We start from the raw sequence: 21168 nt of genomic DNA, 5'->3' as shown, positions 1-21168 counted from the left end.
CAGAGGCTGAATGCCCGTGACCACTGAAGTGTTCGCCAACAGGAAGGGAACAGTCTTGCCTGGTGATTGTCAAGCGATGTTCATTCATCCGTTGTCGTAGCGTCTGCATGGTCTCCCCAGTGTACCATGCTTCAGGACATCCTTTCTTGCAACGTATCAGGTAGACAATGTTGGCCGAGTTGCAAGAGTATTTACCGTGTACCTGGTGGATGGTATTCTCACGTGTGATGATGGTATCCATGTCGATGATCCGGCACGTCTTGCAGAGGTTGCTGTGGCAAGGTTGTGTGGTGTCGTGGTCACTGTTCTCCTGAAGACTGGGTAGTTTGCTGCGAACAATGGTCTGTTTGAGGTTGTGTGGTTGTCTGAAGGCAAGAAGTGGGGGTGTGGGGATGGCCCTGGTGAGATGTTCGTCTTCATCAATGATATGTTGAAGACTCCGGAGAAGATGTCGTAGCTTCTCCGCTCCAGGGAAGTACCGGACGACGAAGGGTACTCTGTCCACTGTGTCCCGTGTTTGTCTTCTGAGGAGATCGGTGCGGTTTTTTCCCTGTGGCACATCGGAACTGTCGATCTGAACTGTCGATCGGAACTGTGATACCGGAGTTGAGGGGATTGAGCTATGAGGAGAGGCTGAATAAACTAGGCTTGTACTCGTTAGAGTTTAGAAGAATGAGGGGAGATCTCATTGAGACGTATATGATGATGAATGGGATGGATAGGATAGAGGTGGAGAGACTCTTCCCGCTCAAAAAAGACAGTAGGACTAGGGGGCACAGCCTCAAGATAAGGGGGAGGCGGTTTAGAACGGAGTTGAGGAGGAACTTCTTCACTCAAAGGGTGGTGAATCTCTGGAATTCTCTGCCCGTTGAAGTGGTGGAGGCTGCCTCGCTAAATATTTTTAAGAAGCGGGTTGATGGGTTCTTGATAAGAGAGGGGATTAAGGGTTATGGGGAGAGGGCGGGAAAGTGGAACTGAGCCACGACAGATCAGCCATGATCTTATTGAATGGCGGGGCAGGCTCGAAGGGCTAGATGGCCTACTCCTGCTCCTATTTCTTATGTTCTTATGTTCTTATCTATGAGTCGAACGCCATATCCTGTTCTTAAGAGGGCATCTTTCAGCATCTGGAGGTGTCTGTCACGATGTTCCTCATCTGAGCAAAGCCTGTGTATACGGAGGGCTTGTCCATAGGGGATGGCTTCTTTAACATGTTTAGGGTGGAAGTGTTTGCAAAACCTCACTCACTGTGCTGTCTGGAGACAATACACATCTCTTTAACCTGTGATCAGTGCTCCTTCCACTCACATTGTCGGCCACTTTAGGACTTGAACAGCAGGTTAGGTGTAAAGATTCGCATTCTAATCAGTAATCTCTAAATTGTCTGTGCTTTATATGCTCTGTCTGAGGCCAGAACTCTCCATTCACCTGACGAAGAGGGAAACCTCGAAAGCTTGTGCGTTTACTATCAAATAAATCGGTTGGACTAAAACCTGGTGTTGTCAGACTTTTTACTGTCTTTACCCCAATCCAACGCCGGCACATCCGCATCTTGGTTATAGAAGACAGAGAGTAGCAGTAGAAGGGTGTTTTTCAGAATGAAGATCTGTAGCTATGGTGTTCCGCAGTGCTGGGACCCCTATTGTTTGTAGCATATATAAAGTGATCTGGAGGAAAATTTGAGTGGTCTGATTTATAAGTTTGCGGATGACATGAAGATTGATGAAGTTGCTGATAGTGCCAAGGTTTGTCTGAGGATACAACAGAATATAGATAGATTGGAGACTTGGGCACAGAAATGGCAGATGGGGTTTGATCCAAACAAATGCAATATTATGCATTTTGCTCGATCAAATTTAGATGTGAATTATACTGTAAATGGCAGGGCCATTAGGAACATTAACATCGAGAGATCAGGACATAAATTGAAATTGAAAAAACAGTTCCCTAGAAGTGGCAACACAGGTGGTCAAGGTGGCTATTGGCATGCTTGCCATATGGGCAACATGATGGCACAGCGGTTAGCACTGCTGCCTCACAGCACTAGATATCCAGGTTCAATTCCGGCCTCATATCACTGTCTGTACAAATTTGCACATTCTCAACGTGTCTGTGGGTTTCCTCCAGGTGCTCTGGGTGTTCCAAAGATGAGTGGGTTAGGTTGATTGGCCAGGCCAAATTGCACCTTAATATCAGGGGCCTGTTCCTATGCTGTACTTTTCTTTATTATCTGTCCTCTATCACTGGATACATAAACAGAATGATCAAGCAACTCGAGAGCAGCCACTTCCAAGTATCCTCTTCCACTGAAATCAATGGAGCCATTATGGGACATCTTTGTGTCATCATAATGGTAAAATAGACAAATTGGAGCCTTAAATGGAAGTCTCAAATTAGCCAAAACAAAAAACCTTAAAAAATGATATCTTCTCAAAGGCAGACTTTTCGTTGAAACATAAGAAGCAATACTTTACACAGAAAGGCTCCCAACCCTAATTTCTCTTTCAGTTAATCACTAGCTGCTCTTTTGTACTTTTTTTATCCTCCCTGCACGCAGCACACCCCCCCCCACCCCTCATACACTACTCACCGCTTCAATTCCAAATGAATAGTCAACATGTTCTTATTAAATATTGCTGCTTTGAAGTAGTGACCTGCTTTCACTTTATCATTTGCATGTCTTCCTGTTGGGAAACATACACTATTTGCTCACTGCTGTCAATACGAGTGAAAAACAGAAACTCTCCATCAGCAGGACTAAAGGCACAAGCTATATTATAAGGGCCAATGCTGTGCCACTGGATTAATTAATTAAACTTACTGCATATCTGTAATTAAAAGTAAAATTTCTATTTAATTAAATAACAATTTAGAAGTTAGGAATGATAGTATCTATCATGCTAATTATGTCTATGTGAATCATGAAAACTTGGAAGGGATAAGTGGACAACTTTATTGTTAAACTAAATTTTCACCCTTCACATTCGATATGTAATTCAATGACGTAAGCCGAGTGCATTGAGTCCCTAAAATTTTATTCTTCTACAACTTTTTGCATACTTTAAACCTACTTTGGAAAGTGAATAAAAAGTTTAATGAATTCATGAGTTATTCTTACAAGTCAGGACTCTGATGCGAATGATGTGACAGTCATTAATACCCTACAGCAACAGGACAGAATTCTTTACTTTATAATTAAGATATGATTAGCTGCTGGTAAGCTCTAATAGTCATTTAAAAGGTCACTACTAAGTGTGTACAAAGGGTCTACTCCCTATTGTACTGGCATCATTAGTGAATGCTGTAATCCACTGAATCGTAATTTTTTAACAAATATATCAGTACAAGTTTTTGTCTTCACAGTCTGGGTGGGGGCTAATTAGTCAGGGCAGATCAGCAGCCCTTTATAAACCCCATCAATATTTATTCCACGGATTTCAATGGAATAAAAGTTATTCATGTTCCATAAAGGATGAGTGATCCATTTTATCAAATTACCATTTAAGTGAAGAAGATTAAAATCTACTCCTTCAATTTATTTTAATGCATTTTATCAATGTATAGTATGAAAAATCTTTTTTTTTTCTGCCTTCGCTAGCTCAGTGCCCTGTTCAGACCAGGGATCCAGATAATTTAAAAATAGTTCAGGAATTCCAGCCTTTTGGAGCAGTGATAGAAAGAATCATAGAATCCTTACAGTGCAGAAGGAGGCCTTTTGGTTCATCAAGGCTGCACCAACAATCATCCAACCCAGGCTCTATCCCATTAACCCCATGCATTTTACCCCACGAATCCCCTGACACTAATGGCCAATTTAGCATGACCAATCAACCTAATTTGCACATCTCTGGATTGTGGGAGGAAACCAGAGAATGTGGAGGAAACCCAGTAAGAATGCAATAAGAGTTGTGGTCAGACATTTGGGTTGCAACACTATTCCATCTAAGTTCTCCTGAAAACTCAACTGGGATGGGGGCGGTAAATAAAAAAGATACAGCTTCTATCCAAGGGCATTTCTGGAAGTGTTTTTTCCCTAATCTGGGAATTGCACCTGACATGACACTCTTTGGTCTAATGGTTCACATGTCCTTCATCTCCACAAAAAATACTATTGTAAGTCCAAGTTTAAAAATCTGTCTGTATCTAAATAATGGGCTGAATTTTCATAGCGGTACTATGGCAGATGTGCTGGTAATTTTGTGCAACTGGTTGGTCTGTCAGTCAGCTGGCACATTCCCACCTCTAGCGGATGTTAAGAGAGGCAGCTTCTGGAGATTGATGGCTATCTGCCTTTCAGTGGTGGGTAGCCAATTAAAGTGCCTTTTGAGGGCATTCATTACACACCAGACAGAAAATGGGCTCCCCATGGAAGCTGAAGCCTGTTGGACAGATGGAGCTGGCCTTCTGGCAGCATGCCCACAAATCCTAATTTAGTTTTCCCCCTCACCCCTGCAGTCTCCATTGCCTGCAGCTGCTGGTCATCCTATGGAGGGGTCGCCCTGCAACCATGTTTTTGTTTCAGATTTCAGAATCCATTGTAATTTGCTTATATCTAATAAGGAGGCCACTGATCCTCCACTGCTGGAGGATCTCCTGTTGACCCTCCAGCCTTGGGAGCCTACCTGCCATCCTTAATTGGACAGGGGTCCCATGTTAACAGTATGTTAACTGTAGTATTAAAGTTAAGGATACACAAGTGGACAGCATTGGCTGATTAAGTACCTTGAGCACATATAAAGATAAATTTTGGGGTTGCTAGGTGTTAAGGAGGAGACAGAGTGTTGTTGCACTCTGTAAACAAATTTAGTATTAAAATAAAAGATTGGTGTTTGGCTCTGTGACTTCATCATCTAACTGTCAAAGTTTTACCAATGTACACAAGATGGATGCCAAAGGTGAAGTAACTAAGATTTTTTCAGATCAGAGACTGCAACTTGAGTTACTTCTGTAAAGAATGGCTGAAAACTGCTAAGGTATGATTGCCCAGCAATGTTCTCCAAATCTGAACCTTATGACCAATGGAAAATGATGTGGTCACATGAGCACAGATTACATCCTTACAGAAGGAAAAACGTATAGCCTTGGCGTTGTCATTTCTGAACAAAAGTAAAATCAGAAGCAAAGTATTTTGTGAGCTGGATGCTTATTAGTTGGATACTGATGAAGGTATGTATCTTCTATTAAGCTTCATGCTCAAAATTTATGAGGATTTTAGATGTCTACAAGACACGGCCAGACTTTGACAGATTTTGAAAGACTGATGACCATTCCATAAAAGAATATAGCATGGACTGTAGAAAATATGGCAGAAATTTACTTTGGAGATTTGTTATTCATATTGCATTTAAAACATTGGGTATGCTAAGGTGTTACATATGGACAATCTTCTGACCTAAAGTGACTTTCAGTTCTCAAAAATGTTCATCTTTTTGGATCAAATGTCTGCTGCTTTAAAAAAAATTCTGGGGAAACAGTCATTCCCAGTAGCCTTGGTGGTGCAAATGGGACATTCCAAGACATCACAAAGGATTGAGGTTTCAATGATTGCAGTCTTCTAAGATCATTCAGAATTAGGGCCCAGTTGGCAGTTCAAGAGAAGAGTCACAGACAGAAAGAGTGAGAGTGAAGGTGCTTTTAGTCGATCTGGATGTCTTAGCAGACAGTAGGCCTGGAGTAACAACAATAGATGAATGATCCAGGAATGCCCAGGGAATAGGAATGAGATAGAGAATCTGGTGAACTGGTGCGGCAACAATAATTTCTCCCTCAATGTCAAAAAAACGAAGGAGATTGTCACTGACTCCAGGAAACGTAAAGGAGAACATGCCCCTGTCTACATCAACAGGGATGAAGTAGAAAGTGTTGTGAGCTTCAGGTTTTTAGGTATCCCCATATCCCCACAACCTGTCCTGGTCCCCCTGTGCCAACACTATAGTTAAGAAAGCCCACAAATGCCTCTACTTGAGAACATAAGAAATAGGAGCAGGAGTAGGCCATCTAGCCCCTCAAGCCTGCCCCGCCATTCAATAAGATCATGGCTGATCTGAAGTGGCTCAGTTCCACTTTCCCGCTTCCTCCGCATAAATAACCCTTAATCCCCTTGCCTACCAAAAACCTATCTACCTGCGTCTTAAATATATTGAGCGAGGTGGCCTCCACCACTTCACCACTACTTTCTCAGAAGACTAAGGAAATTTGACTTGTCAGGTACGACTCTCCAACTTTTACAGATGCACCATAGAAAACATTCTTTCTGGTTGAATTACAGCTTGGTATGGCACCTGCTCTGCCCAAGACCGCAAGGAACTACAAAAGGTTGTGAATGTAGCCCAATCCATCATGCAAACCAGCTCCAAAAGGTAGACTCTGTCTACACTTCCCGCTGCTTCAGCAAAACAGCCAGTATAATTAAGGACCCCAAGCACCCGGACATTCTCTCTTCCACCCTCTTCCATTGGGAAAAAGATACAAAATTCTGAGTTCTCGGACCAACTGACTCAAGAATAGCTTCTTCCCTGCTGCTGTCAGACTCTTGAACAGACTTACCTTGCATTAAGTTGATCTTTCTCTACACCCTAGCTATGACCGTAACACGACATTCTGCACTCTCGTTTCCTTCCCTATGAACGGTATGTTTTGACTGTATAGAGCGCAAAATACTTTTGGCTGTAATGTTAATACATGTGACAATAATAAGTCAAATCATAAATCAAATCAAACAGTTAACAGATGCTTCTGATGTGACCCAAACTATCATTATGTGATGAACTGTCCAAAGTGTAACAACAGGATTCTCAAAGCGACACATGGCACTGAGAAGTCAGAAATTAAAGATGATGATCAGTTTAAGGGAATTTTACCAGTTACAAGAAGTTTTAATCTAGAAATTAGTGTATTAGTTGCAGGCTCATTTAACAATGTGAACAATGTGTGGAACATAAATAAAAACAGCAAGTGCTGGGAAAATGCAACAGATGTGGTAGCGTTTGTGCAGAGAGAAACAGAATTGAAGTTTTGAGTCCAATATGACTTCAATAGTTCCAAAGAGGAATCATGCTGGACTTGAATCGTTAATTGCTTTTCTCTCTGCACAGATGTAAGCACAGAGTTTTTCCAGCATTTTCAATTTTTATTTCAAGTTTCCAGCATCAGCAGTATTTTGCTTTTACTTTAAAGTCTGGAACAGTTTGGATAAAATGCTCTTTAGATTCACTCAGTAGTAAGAATTAAAGTAAGATGGAGCTGTGGTTAGCACTGCTGCCTCACAGTGCCAGGGACCTGGGTTCAATTCCAGCCTTGGGAGACAGTGTGGAGTTTGCACGTTCTATCTACGTGTCAGCATGGGTTTCCTCCAAAGATGTGCAGGTTAGATGAACTGGCCACTGAAAATGTGCTGAGTTATTGGGATAGGACTCAGTCAGTGCAGACTTGATGAGATGAATGGCCTCCTTCTGCACCGTAGGGACTGTATGATTCTATGAAGCTGAGGGAGAATGAAAGTTCTACTTGCTTCAGGTGCAGGATAACACATGGAGGTGAGTCCCATGTCATTCGTGCTAATGTAGCGTCCAGTGATATGAAAGGTTTGCTCTGCAGCAAGTGTATACCTGCAATCACAAAATGCTAATGATGGGGAGGGCAGGGGGGTGAATGTTTACCTTAGTGGAAGAAATGCAAATCAAGAGGATTGTTTTATCTTGGATGGTGTTGAGTAGAGCTTCTAAATATTATTGCAGCTGCATTTATCCAAGCAAGTGGAGAGTATTCAGTCATATTTCTGTCTTATGCCTTTTAATTGATGGGAGAGGCTTTGGGAAAGCAGGATGTATGCCACACACTGCAAAATATTCAGCCTCTGAGCTGCTCTCATAGCTATGGCATTTATGTGATTCTTCTATTGCAGTTTCCGTTACATTGTAGGTAAACATAAGAACATAAGAACGTAAGAACATAAGAAATAGGAGCAGGAGTAGGCCATCTGGCCCTTCGAGCCTGCCCCGCCATTCAATAAGATCATGGCTGATCTGTCGTGGCTCAGTTCCACTTTCCGGCCCTCTCCCCATAACCCTTAATCCCCTCTCTTATCAAAAACCCATCAACCCGCTTCTTGAAAATATTTAGCGAGGCAGCCTCCACCACTTCAATGGGTAGAGAATTCCAGAGATTCACCACCCTTTGAGTGAAGAAGTTCCTCCTCAACTCCGTTCTAAAATGCCCCCCCTTTATCTTGAGGCTGTGCCCCCTAGTCCAACTGTCTTTTTTCAGTGGGAAGAGTCTCTCCACTAATACTATTGAATCTCAATAGGTGATTAGGCTTTTTCTTGTTCAAAGTGGAGACGATAATTATCTGTTACTTGTATGGTGCCAATGTTACTTGCCACATATCAGTCTAACCTGGATGTGGTCCAGGTTTCTTTGAATGCAGCATTAAACTCTTTCACACTGAGGAACTGTGAATGGAGTTGGACACTGCTCAGCAGCAAACAGCCACAATTCTGACTTTATGGTGGAGGGCAGGTCATTAATAAAACAATGGTTGTGCCTGGATTTTGAACTATTAAAAAATCTGTACAAGATGCTCAAAGCAAATCTTTTCAGCAATTATGCAATACATTGAGTGAAACAGTTGGCAATTAATAAATGGCCCTTGGTCTGTTATTCTACTTTGCAATATTCAACATTTCTGAAAAAATACCTTTTTTTGCAGATGAAATGCAATTAAACAATTTATTTGTTAGTATCTATTTTAAGCAGTTAATGCAGATATTAATAAATGTTAATTATAATATGTTAATGTCATAATGTTATTATAAGGTTAAGATATTTCCAACATGCATTGAATTCTTTCTAGGTTCAGTGCTGTAGGACAGTTTACTGATTCTTCAGCCAACTCAACGTTTCAGAATTTTTGAAAATCTAACATTATGCTTCCTTGGAATGATGCATCATGAATGTTGTTTATATTTTAGTAGATGCTAAACGATGTATCAATTAGAATGAAACATTCTCAAATCCATTATTTTTGATATTTTTGTACCTCAAAACAAATCATATTGGAGATAACTTGTATTTTCTGGGCCATGCTGATCATTGAATCATCGGAAATGAGAGTTTATTCTAAGCAGTAACAATCCTAAAAGGAACAGTCTTGATTAACTGCATGGATGCAAAATCATTAATACTACACTAATTGGTAGATTGGTGCAATTTTACGTCAAATAGAATTATTTCTGGTTTCTTGTTATTACTGCCATTTTTAATGTCAATGTTTCCACTCACCCACCTTGCAAAATGATTCCATAGACATTAGTATAATGATAGGCTGATAATAATGTATTTATCATAGTTAGTGACAGCCATTATGTATTTTTACTGAGTCTGACAGTAATATTAATAATAAAACTTGTGGTAAGATTTTACAGTCTTGCTCGAGCAAGACTAAAAAATCCTGCCTGAGGTCAACAGACATTTCCATTGTCTGCCCCTTGCCCTCTCCAATTCCATTGCAAGCGGAGCAGTAGAATTCCAAATCAGTTCAACAAATAATCACTGCAAAAAGTCATCATTTGGTGCAAATTATAAAATCAGTTGCTGGAAGGTAACTATAATTAGCTTCAGTAAACTTGAATTTGAATCAAATGACAATGGAAATGTCACTCCTTAAGTTATACCTCTAAGCAAACCTTTGGTGCCCTGATATATCTTAATGTGGCTTGGTGTCATAATTTATTTTATAGTGTTTCTATAGTTTTTTTTATAGTGTTTCTATGTTTTTATAGTGTCTTGAGATGTTCTCCTATATTAAAGATGCTATATCAATGAAAATTGTTATGAATCAAAATATAGATCTTCAATGACATCTAATGTAGACTTGTCATAGTCAGAGTTCGTTAAATAATGCATACTTCTCTTTAGAATTTGTAGTTCTAACACAAGTTTAATACTAATCTATTAATAATTTATTGATAAGCTTTCCATAAATAATCATCCATTATGTGCATAATAATGAAAGTGATTTTAACATTAAATCATGATTAAAATAAAAGAGACCCCATGACCCTGACTCTTATTATTTCAAACTTCATTTAAAATATAATTTCATCAGGTGATGTCTTCTGGGGAGACAATTATTTATTGTGGTTACACAAACTGCAGTGTTAGCATGATCAAGAGTGTGGCATGCAGATAGCTAGGAGTAGCTAACATAACATCACTTACATCATTTGGAATAGTGATCTCATGGGAACTGGTTTGACCAGTAGTATCCAGTCCTGCTATAGGGGCAGAAATGGAAGTCTATTAGGATCAATTTCCCCATAGGCATTCAACAAACAAAGTTTCTTAAAAGGTTTGAAGAATAGTAGCAAGAACAAGGAATAACTGACAGAGATTGAAGGAGACAGCCACACAGCATATAAAATATAAAACAGAACAAAAGGTAAACTTAAAGAATGAAGAAAGTACAAACAAAAGAAAGAACTTGAGATGTGAGGAGAAAAGGTTTTGATGTGCAGAAAATACAGGCACAAATATATAAGACACCAAAGGAATGTTTCAGGTTAGAAGAGAAATGGAGAAATGTGGAAGTTTTAGCAAACAAGAAAAGTAGGTGAGGGAAAAGAGTTTCAAGAAATGAAAAGGAAACATATACTGGTCAAGAGTGATGAGACAGAGTTTGTATTGGATAAGGAAGAATGAAATAAAGGACAGCTGTCTTAAAAAACACAAATTAAAAAGATCTCAAAACTAAATTAAATGTGATAGGAATTCAGGAAACAGAAAGAATGATTTGCAGGTTTTAATTGTTTCTGTCTGTATATTACACAACTTTTCATGTAACATGCATCAGATGTATGTTAATGAGATTAACAAGGTTTTGATAATACAGAAATGCTTAACTATTGGGACAAAATGAAATTTAGGAAAGGTGTTGAACAACAGGACATAATTGTACAATATTGGAATCACTAACAGAGACATAGTACATTTAAATGATGCTACAACATACTATTAATTTTTTAACAACAAATCTGTTAACAAGGGTACAAGACAACAACGAATAACTATTAATGACAACTTTTTACAAGGGTAATTATAAAATTAGTCACAGTTAAACGTGACAACAGGAAACTTGGTCATTGACCACATTTAATTAAGTGATATAATGACCATGGGAGATAAAGGTGCTTTGAGAAAGGACATCCCCAGGGAGTCATGGGTACGTACCAGGGAAACCAGGGGTGGTCTGCCCAAGGGGAGTAAAAGGGGTATGCTGCATAGCCAACTGGTGAAGCTTGGTCAACTGCAGGGCAGGATGGGAAATTAGAGCTAACCAATCAAATGGAATTATATCAGAATACAGAAACCATTTTTCTTTAAAAAAAACAGGATTAATTAACTAACTTAGACATTTCTAAAATCAATCATTTATGCTACAATTGAGAAATAAATGTGTTAAGATTAATGACATTTCTACTGTTAAACACATATTAACTATTGTTAATATTAAACTACTGTTTACATTTAAATTTTAACACATTTTTAGCTATTAATGCAAAGCTAACAATTTGTATCTGGGCCAATGTACTTTCTAGCAAATACAAATTACAAAACAAATGCCAAATAATTCACATTAGCTATAATACTGTACTACACGCAGCAAAAACTACAGCAAAATCTCTTCCACTTAACAACAACAGAAAGTAAATGTTGCCCAGAACAAATGAAAAAGAGGGCACTGATTGTAGTGCACAGGACTCACGTCAGGATGAGGAATTGCATACTGTCCCTGAACTGTGTATGCCTAAAACAAAAGGTTAAAAACATGCAATTACATTTATCTGTTTATTCTAAAATGCCAAATGAAACCACAACAAAACTGAATAAAATACTACAAAATCACATTCACTTACAATAGCCACATTTAAAATTAAAGCACTACAATTCATTTTTAAAGCACACAAAAAGCCTCAAAGGAATAGCCTGCCCCTTTTAGGCCAGGTTGGATTTCAAATATTTTTGCATGTAAATGTTCTTTTCTTCCCCTTCCTTCCCCTCCTGTACACTGACTAATATTGGTTGACATTACTGAAATAGCTATTCATCACAGGCAAGTCTGAGTACTGGGTGGTCTTTCTGGGTAGGCAGCTCAGCCAAAACCATTCCTATCTGCCCATGAAAGTAGGAATCACTGGATAATGATCCAAAGCAGGGACTCTTATTTTTCCATCTCTAGCTAGGGATACAATGTTCAAATGTTCCCTTCCTGCCACCACAGCTGAGGTTGGTTAAGTCTTCACAGATCAAGGATTGAATGTGGAATCTTCCTGGTCAACATAATGCAGTGCCATTTCACGGAAACAATTCTTAAAAATGAATCAGCATTGAGAAAATCTACATATTGCCTAATCAAGTAGAGGCAAGAGGCTGGAAGAGAAGGGCAGGGAATGAAAATATCAGCGCTAATCAAAATGCCAGTTTTCTATCACAACTATTATCAGAGACCAGGGAGAGCAGTGCTGAGTATCTGTCCAATCCATTGGGAACTGCAATTAAGATTGTTAAAGAGCTCCTTTAAAAGCTAATTGAAAACCTGTGTCCAGATTTTGATGGGTACACATGGACCATACACTGGGTCTAGTGCAGCCTAGGTGCATGGAGATATACGTGCAGTGGGAATTTAGTCATATCCAGCCCAGGGAATTAATTGGGCCTTGTGAAAGGGAAAATAGTGCAGAAGGAGACATGGCCATTAAATCATCAGGCAAAGCATTGATTGTCTATCATTTGGTTGTCTATCTTATGTAACAATGCAATTTTTGTATAAACTGACGCATGAAGATAAATGTTTGAACCTTTTATAATGATGGTACAGGAAAAGATGGAAGTGGTGAAGGGGAGCAAAAATCAGATGATCCCTGACTTTAATGACATTGTGATGAGACCCTTCCATACCATGTCAACCTCAGCCATCTCCTTGTGTAGTATTGGCACCCTAATGATCTGCATGTTTTCCTTCTTCCTCTATTTCTACCTCCTGACACTCCTCTTCCTGCGACAATCCGTGTCCATCCACCACTTCACCTTCAAGATCCATGTTTCACTGAAGGGTCATGTTATGGAGGGAGATGCAGACCACTGCCACGCATGCAGTTTCAGAAACTGATGTCTTGCTCAATGGTTCCCTAGTAAGCAAACGTATGCGATTGTAGCATCTCTCACCTCTATCTCAGGTTCTCGTAACGGTGTAAATAGCCATCACTTCAAGGAGGATGGAATGAAGGGCTGTAGCTGCCTCGACTGCCGAAGTTTAAACAGTCATGATAGCAGCCAGGTCAGTGAGCGCAGACCAATTGCAGTTTGAAGGAGTGGGAACTCTTTAGATGAAAAACCTGTTGATGCAGGACACCATCAATTGCACCCATGTGGCCGTCAAGGCATTGACTGAGCACCCAGTCAGCCACTGTGGGTTTAAATCAGGCCTGCAATTTTTCTGAACCTCTTCAATTCCTCCTGTTGATTGGCTAGAGTGTGGTTTGGGCAACCAATTAACATTTTGGTTGGTGACGATGCTTCCCTTTGGGAATGGGCTTGGAACCCAGAAACAGTCCCAAAATCCATTTCCCAGCCCCAAGAGAAAATTCAAGTCCAAAGTAAGTAACAATGTCCTTTGCTAGGTGCTCTGTTGTTTACCTAAAAGCAATGACACATACTTTAATCACTGACATATAATCCCTACAGAGCAGAAGGAGGCCATTTGGCCTATTGAGTCTGCATCAACTCTCCGACAGAGCATCTTACTCATCTTAACCCACCTCTGTCCTACCCCCACAACCCCATGTATTTACCTCATTAATTCCCCTAACCTAAACATCTTGGGACACTAAGGGGAAATTTAGAATGGCCAATCCACCTGTCCTGCACATTTTTGGACAGTGGGAGGAAATCAGAACACTTGGAGGAAAGTTACACAGACATGAAGAGAACGTGCAAACTCCAGACAGACAACTAAGGCTGGAATCCAACTCGGGTCCCTGGCACCGTGAGGCAACAGCACTAACCACTGTGCCATTTTAAGAAATATGCCAAATATACAGGGGCAATCTATTCCTCAAAATTGAAACATAAAGCTATTTATAAAATATTTAAAAAGCAGTAACTGAGTAAGATAATATGGCATGCAGTACTTTAGATTTCTTGTTGTGCAATCTAACCAAATCATTATTTGAGGCAGGGGAAGACCAATATAGAAAGTCAAAATTTATCATGTTTTTTTCAAGTTTATTTACAAATGTCACAAGTAGGCTTACATTAACAGTGCAATGAAGTTATTGTGAAAGTGCCCTTGTCGCCACACTCCGGCACCTGTTAGGTACAATGAGGAAGAATTTTGCATGGCCAATGCACCCAAACAGCACGTCTTTCACACTGTGGGAGGAAACCAGAGCACCCAAAGGAAACCCACACAGACAAGGGGAGAACGTGCAGGCTCCTCAAGCCAGGAATTGAACCAGGGTCCCTGGTGCTGTGAGGCAGCAGTGCTAACCACAGTGCCACCCTGCACCTATTAGAAAGCCATCTCAATATTACATTAAAAGCTGTCAAATAATTTCAGACTAATCAGCATCAGGGAAAACTGAGAATAATTAGAAATTTTAGCAGACGATACGATATTAGTCACCCCCTGTTTAAATAAGATATGGCACATTAAGTTTCTAGCAATTAATACAAGAAGAAAGACAGAAAAAAATTTGAAAAACTAACAGGTGCTGGCTGATGGTGGGCCAAGACGTTGTGGTTTCCTGCAGAAGCCAAAATGGTGTCTGCTCTTACCTGGCCACCTGCAAAAATGACGGGTGCAGAGGCAGGCTTTGGGCGATAGGGAATAGTAGCGCCTTTGGGTGGGGACTATAGACAAGGAACATAAAGTAATAGAGCAATGTTTTACTTACACATCTTCTTACTAGACTGAAAGGATTTTTCTTGCTTTTGTAACTGGTTTCACAAAACAAGTTGAAGCATTAATGTCCAACAGACAATTCAATATTGTTGATGGTCAACAGTTCTTCATGTATATTACTAATAATTTGAGATTAATTTTATGATTTAACAGATTAATGTACTATTAATAGATATTTTAGTAATTCATTCTCATGACTGAAGAAAATTTAATTGCATGATTACGATTATTCTAGCTAGTAAGTGCAAAATTTAAATGTAAGGATACGGTCTGCATTTTACTCCATATGTCATACCTCCAGCATCACCACACAGATCTGTTTTACACATTGAATGATGGCATCTGGTGTGCCAGAAATAGTAACTGCACGTTCAGTGGAATTTGGAAGCATATCACCTGCTACCTGCACCTGGGCCCCTGTGGTCTATAAATAAGAAGAGTAAACACATATTTATGCTTCCATAGATATAGTAGAAGGAAGTTGAATGACAACTTGAATCCACAGATTAAAAATTCACAAGAATCATTCCTTAAACATTTGTAATGACTGATTTTCTAAAGACTTAGCACTGAACATAGATATAGAGGTTTACAGCATGGAAACAAGCCCTTTGGCCCAACTGGTCCATGCCGCACTTTTTTTTAAACCACATAGCTAGTCCCAATTGCTTGCATTTGGCCCATAGCCATCTTACCTATGTAATTGTCTAAATGCTTTTTAAAAGAAAAAATTGTACCTGCCTCTACTACTGCTTCTGACAGCTTGTTCCAGACACTCATCACCTGAGTGAAAAAATGCCCCCTTTGGACACTTTCATTCATCTCCCCTCACCTTAAACCTATACCCTCTAGTTTTAGACACCCCTACCTTTGGGAAAAGATATTATCTACCTTATCTATGCCCCTCATTATTTTATGAACCACTATAAGATCACCCCTAAGCCTCCTATGCTGCAGGGAAAAATGTCCCAGTTTATCTAGGCTCTCTTTGTCACGCAAGCCATCAAGTCCTCGTAGCATACTAGTAAATCTTTTCTGCACTCTTTCTAGTTTGATAATATTCTTTCTACGATATGGTGACTAGAACTGTACACAATACTCCAAATGTGGCCTTACCAATGTCTTGTACAACTTCAACAAGATGTCCCAAATCTTGTCTTCAATGTTCTGACCAATGAAATCAAGCAAGCCAAATGCCTTTTCACCTCCCTATCCACCTATGACTCCACATTCAAGGAGCTATGAATCTGTACTCCTAGATCTCTTTGTTCTATAACTCTCCCCAGTGCCCTATCATTAACTGAATAAGTCCTGCACTGGTTTGATCTACCAAAATGAATCACCTCATATTTACCTAAATTAAACTCCATCCGCCCGCTCCGCCTGGCGGAGGTAATAGTGGATGCCTTGGTGATTATTTTCCAAACCTCGCTGGATTCCGGGGAAGTACCGGAGGATTGGAAAACGGCTAATGTTACACGGCTGTTTAAAAAGGGTAGCAGGCAAAAGGCAGGGAATTATAGGCCGGTTAGTTTAACGTCTGTTGTAGGAAAAATGCTTGAATCCGTAATCAAGGAGAAAATAGCGAGGCATCTTGAGAAGAATTGTTTGATAGAGCAGACGCAGCATGGTTTCGTTAAGAGGAAGTCCTGTCTGACGAATTTATTGGAATTCCATGAGGATGTGTCTAGTGCGGTGGATAGAGGGGAACCGGTGGATGTGGTGTTTCTCGATTTTCAGAAGGCATTTGATAAGGTGCCACACAAAAGGTTGTTACAGAAGGTAAGGGGGCATGGAGTTGGGGGTAGGGTGTTAGCGTGGATAGGGGATTGGCTGTCAAATAGGAGGCAGAGAGTGGGTGTCAATGGGTGCTATTCGGATTGGCGGTTGGTGACTAGTGGAGTGCCCCAGGGATCGGTGCTGGGGCCTCAGCTATTTACCATTTATATAGAAGATCTGGAGGAGAGAACCGACTGTAAGGTGTCGAAATTTGCTGATGACACAAAGATTGGTGGAACGGCAAATTGTGCAGAGGGTGTGGAAAGTCTGCAGAGGGATCTAGGTAGGCTAAGCGAGTGGGCGAGGACCTGGCAGATGGAATACAATGTTGGCAAGTGTGAGGTTATCCACTTTGGTAGGAATAATAGTAGGAAGGACTACTACTTACAGGGCAAAAAGCTGCAGCATGCTACGGTGCAGAGGGACCTGGGGGTCCTTGTGCATGAGTCGCAAAAACCCAGCCTACAGGTGCAGCAGGTGGTCAGGAAGACAAACGGAATGCTGGCCTTCGTAGCGAGGGGGATTGAATATAAAAGTAGGGAGGTCTTGCTGCAACTGTACAGGGCACAGGTGAGGCCGCAGTTGGAGTACTGTGTGCAGTTTTGGTCGCCGCACCTGCGCAAGGATATTTTGGCCTTGGAGGGAGTGCAGAGGAGGTTCACTTGGCTGATACCGGAATTGAGGGGGTTGAGCTATGAGGAGAGGCTGAATAAACTGGGCTTGTACTCGTTAGAGTTTAGAAGGATGAGGGGAGATCTCATTGAGACGTATAAGATGATGAAAGGGATGGATAGGGTAGAGGTGGAGAAGTTCTTCCCGCTCAGAAAGGACAGCAGGACTAGCAGGCACAGCCTCAAGATAAGGGGAGGGGGCAGTTTAGAACGGGGTTGAGGAGGAACTTCTTCACTCAAAGGGTGGTGAATCTCTGGAACTCTCTGCCTGTTGAAGTGGTTGAGGCTTCCTCGCTAAATATATTTAAGACACGGGTAGATAAGTTTTTGACAGACAAGGGGATTAAGGGTTATGGGGAGAAAGCGGGGAAGTGGAACTGAGCCACTTCAGATCAGCCATGATCTTGTTGAATGGCGGGGCAGGCTCGAAGGGCTAGATGGCCCACTCCTGCTCCTATTTCTTATGTTCTTATGTTCATTCATCAGTTCACTGGCCCAATTGATCAAACACTTTGAACAACACTGAGTAATATAACCCCAAACATCTTTTCTCCAGAATAAGTACTGAATAAAGGGAAATATTTTATATGTTATTTATTGAATTACACATGTATTTATTATAACATATATTTGTAAAGTTTGACACAATGCCTTGAAATAACATTAGCACATAAATATTATAGAACCATTATCATGATATTCATTAAGAGATCCATTAAATCATGAAAATATTCCTTTTGGCTTGGGGACAAATTCCTTAAGGCTGTATTTGTCTCCAGCAAAGGGTCATCCAGATTCAAAATGCTGGCTCTATTCTCACTCCATAGATAGTCAGACTTGCTGAGATTTTCTAGCACTTTGTGTTTGATTCTATACTAAGCTTTGCTAAATTAGCAAGATAACTATGGAGAAGTACGGGGAATTTCTGCTAAATAGTTGGCAAAACAAAATTATAACCACATTCTTCACAAACTGATTTTGCTGCAGACAGTAATGATTTCTTTCTCCAAAAAAGATGACAAACATTAGTGTTGTTAGTTTGATTTAATGTTGGCTAACATTGCAATATGGATACCTAAAGCTAAAATATGCAATCCACCTTTGGAAAAACTAAAGAAAAATATATTTAAAAATGCATTTCTAAAAACTTAAAATGTTAATTTGATTAGAAAATCAATTCCTGTCCAGTCTCAACATGATAGGCCAGCCAAAGAACAATGCAGGGGATCCTAAATCCATCAATGGACTTGTCAATTTCACTTGAAAAAAAAATTTTCCACTAATAGATGCTCCATCGTCACTCCGACAAATATTTGACTGAATCGAGAGCCTTCAGGCTGCAAGTTACAGATAACGTTCCTGCAAACCCTACAGCAACACACAGATGAAGGATGAAAATTTCCATTTTGCTCAGTGAACCGAAGAAAGAAAGCCCAAGGGAAGTAAGGCTGGAGAGGAAATGTGTTAGCATGGATTGAAAACTGGCTGTCAGATAGAAAACAGAGAGTTGGAATAAGTGGGTTATTTACAGAGTGGAAAGATGTAACTAGTGGAGTATCACAGGGATCAGTTCTTAGCCTGCAACTGTTCATTATTTACATCAATGACTGGAGTGAGGAACAGAACATAAGCTTTCCAAAGTTGCCGATGATACGAAGATTGGTGGAAGGGCGTGTTGTGATGAGGGTATTGTGATTCTGCAGTGGGATATAGATAGATTGGGTGACTGAGTGAAAACCTGGCAAATAGAGTTTAATGTTTAATAAGAGTTTGTACATTTCAGTAGGAGGAATCAAAAGCCTGATTATCTAAATGGAGAGAGACTGCAGGTGAGTGAAATACAAAAGGGATCTAGGTGTTCTAGTGCATGAATGGCAAAAAGCTAGCATGCAGGTCCAACAAGTTCTTAAGAAGGCAAATGGCATTTTGGTCTTTATTGCATAGGGGTTGGAGTTTAAAAATAGGGAGGTTTTGTTGCAATTATATAGGATGTTGGTCACCCGGAATACAGTGCAAGGCTTTGATTTCCTTATTTAAAAAAATGATGTAGTAGCATTAGAATCAGTCCAAAGGACATTTATTTGGCTAATTAACATGCTTTTTGAATCTACCCTGTCTAATCCTGTTAGAATTTTAAAAGTTTCTATAAGATCCCCTGTCACTCTTCTAAACTCCAATGAATACAATCCTAACTGACTTAGTCTTTCCTCATATGCCATCCCAGGAATCAGCCTGGTAAACTTTCATGGTAGTTGGAATCCAATGTGGATCAGTGAGATTATTCACTAGTAGGAGAAGTGGAGGTCTAGAGTGTTTCTAGGTGATGACAGATTGAGATGTCTAAAAGGCCCTGGATGTCTTTATTAATGAGTCACTGAAAGCTAACATACAGTTTCAACGAGCATTTAGGAAGGCAAATGGTATATTGGCTTTTACTGCAAGAAGGATCGACTACAGGAATAAACGTCTTGCTTCAACTGTATAGAACAGGCTTGTCCAACCTTTTTTCCCCCTTGGGGATCACATTTGCTTTTATTTCTCGCTCAAGGGGCAAATGAGTAAATTTTGGAAAGATTAGGTTTGGTGTAGCAAAAAAATTGATTTTCAAAAAACAAAGTTGAGCTTTTAAAGAAAGAAACAATTGCTGAACAAATCTGTAGCTTGGCCTCCTGGGCTCCAGTCCCATTGTTCTTTACCATCTGAGCTCCAGCCCTGCTATATTTCTACCTGTCTCAGCAGAGGTTCAGCAGACTAATACCTTGGATGGGAGGACTGTCCTATGAGGAGTGTTTGAGGAAACTGCACCTGTATTCTCTAGAGTTTAGGAGAATGGGAGGTGATCTCACTGAAACTTACAAAATTCTTAGTGGGCCAGACAGATGCAGGAAGAGTGTTTCCTTTGGCTTGGGGGGTTGCAGGGGGTGAGGTGTCTAGAACCAACCGAGGACACCTCAGTCAGTGTACATGTTCAAGACAGAGATCACTACCTTTCTAGAGACTAATGACATCAAGGATTATAGGGATACGTGGGAAAGAGGCATGGAGGTAGGTCAGCCATAATCTAATTGAAACAGACTCAAGGGATTGAATGACCTATTCTTACTCCTATGCTCCCGGGCATTGTAAAATTCACTCACTTTGGGGAGGAAAAGGATGCAATCAGCAACCCTCCCAATCACTGATAACCCCTGATCACCATCCACAAATTACTGAACCTCCCCCAATCACTGACCCTCCCAGCAATTACTGACTGACCCCCTTAAAATACATGTTTTACATTCATTCAGTGAGGGACTTGATATTCTCCTATAAAAGTCAGTATACATTTAAAATATAACAACATTTCTAAAGGATATTATAGAATATTCAACCATGATATCCATCAGGTTATTTTGATAATGGTCATAATAATGTAATCAAATTAAAATTTATTTCATGCATTGTCAGTATAACGATTGATAGAATTTAATTTGGTCAGTATTGCAGATTGTATGCTGGTCATTCAGGAGTGTGCATAACATGCAGTTAGTTTACCCATTGCGTTGAGAACAGCATGTAAAAAATATTCAGATTAAATATCAAATTCCAGTGTCTAATGGATTACCTCACGGATTTCTTTGATCTTTGAACCTCCTTTTCCTATGAGAGAGCCGCATTGGCTTGCTGGAACTACTAGACGTAATGTCACAGGTGGTTTACTTGTCACTGTACTATTTGTCATTGAAGCATTTATATCCTGTAATAACAATGTCACTAAGA

At 40.1% G+C, this 21168-nt stretch overlaps 1 protein-coding gene across 18 annotated transcripts in view; it reads right to left on the bottom strand.

The window, feature by feature from the left end:
• LOC145356152 (poly(rC)-binding protein 3) overlaps positions 1–21168 on the bottom strand; it is a 238112-nt gene that overhangs the window by 26825 nt on the left and 190119 nt on the right. For 14 of the 18 annotated variants that reach the window (XR_013889097.1, XR_013889107.1, XM_080208805.1 and 11 more), the window contains 6 exons: positions 21014–21145; positions 15255–15383; positions 14764–14907; positions 11762–11803; positions 11227–11302; positions 10219–10274 (listed from right to left, as the gene is read on the bottom strand). Coding sequence is in view for 16 of the 18 variants with exons in the window: in XM_080208805.1 (XP_080064931.1) it covers positions 10219–10274; positions 11227–11302; positions 11762–11803; positions 14764–14907; positions 15255–15383; positions 21014–21145 (579 nt within the window). In the remaining 2 variants the exon portion in view is untranslated. Of the gene's footprint in view, positions 1–10218; positions 10275–11226; positions 11329–11761; positions 11804–14763; positions 14908–15254; positions 15384–21013; positions 21146–21168 lie in introns of those variants that run through there. The other 4 variants (XM_080208807.1, XM_080208814.1, XM_080208820.1 and 1 more) reach the window with 4 other exon arrangements.

Source organism: Carcharhinus amblyrhynchos, chromosome 2, assembly GCF_965287045.1.
Source record: "Carcharhinus amblyrhynchos chromosome 2, sCarAmb.v2.hapA, whole genome shotgun sequence".
Taxonomy (NCBI): domain Eukaryota; kingdom Metazoa; phylum Chordata; class Chondrichthyes; order Carcharhiniformes; family Carcharhinidae; genus Carcharhinus; species Carcharhinus amblyrhynchos.
This window is presented reverse-complemented; position numbering and strand designations above follow the sequence as displayed.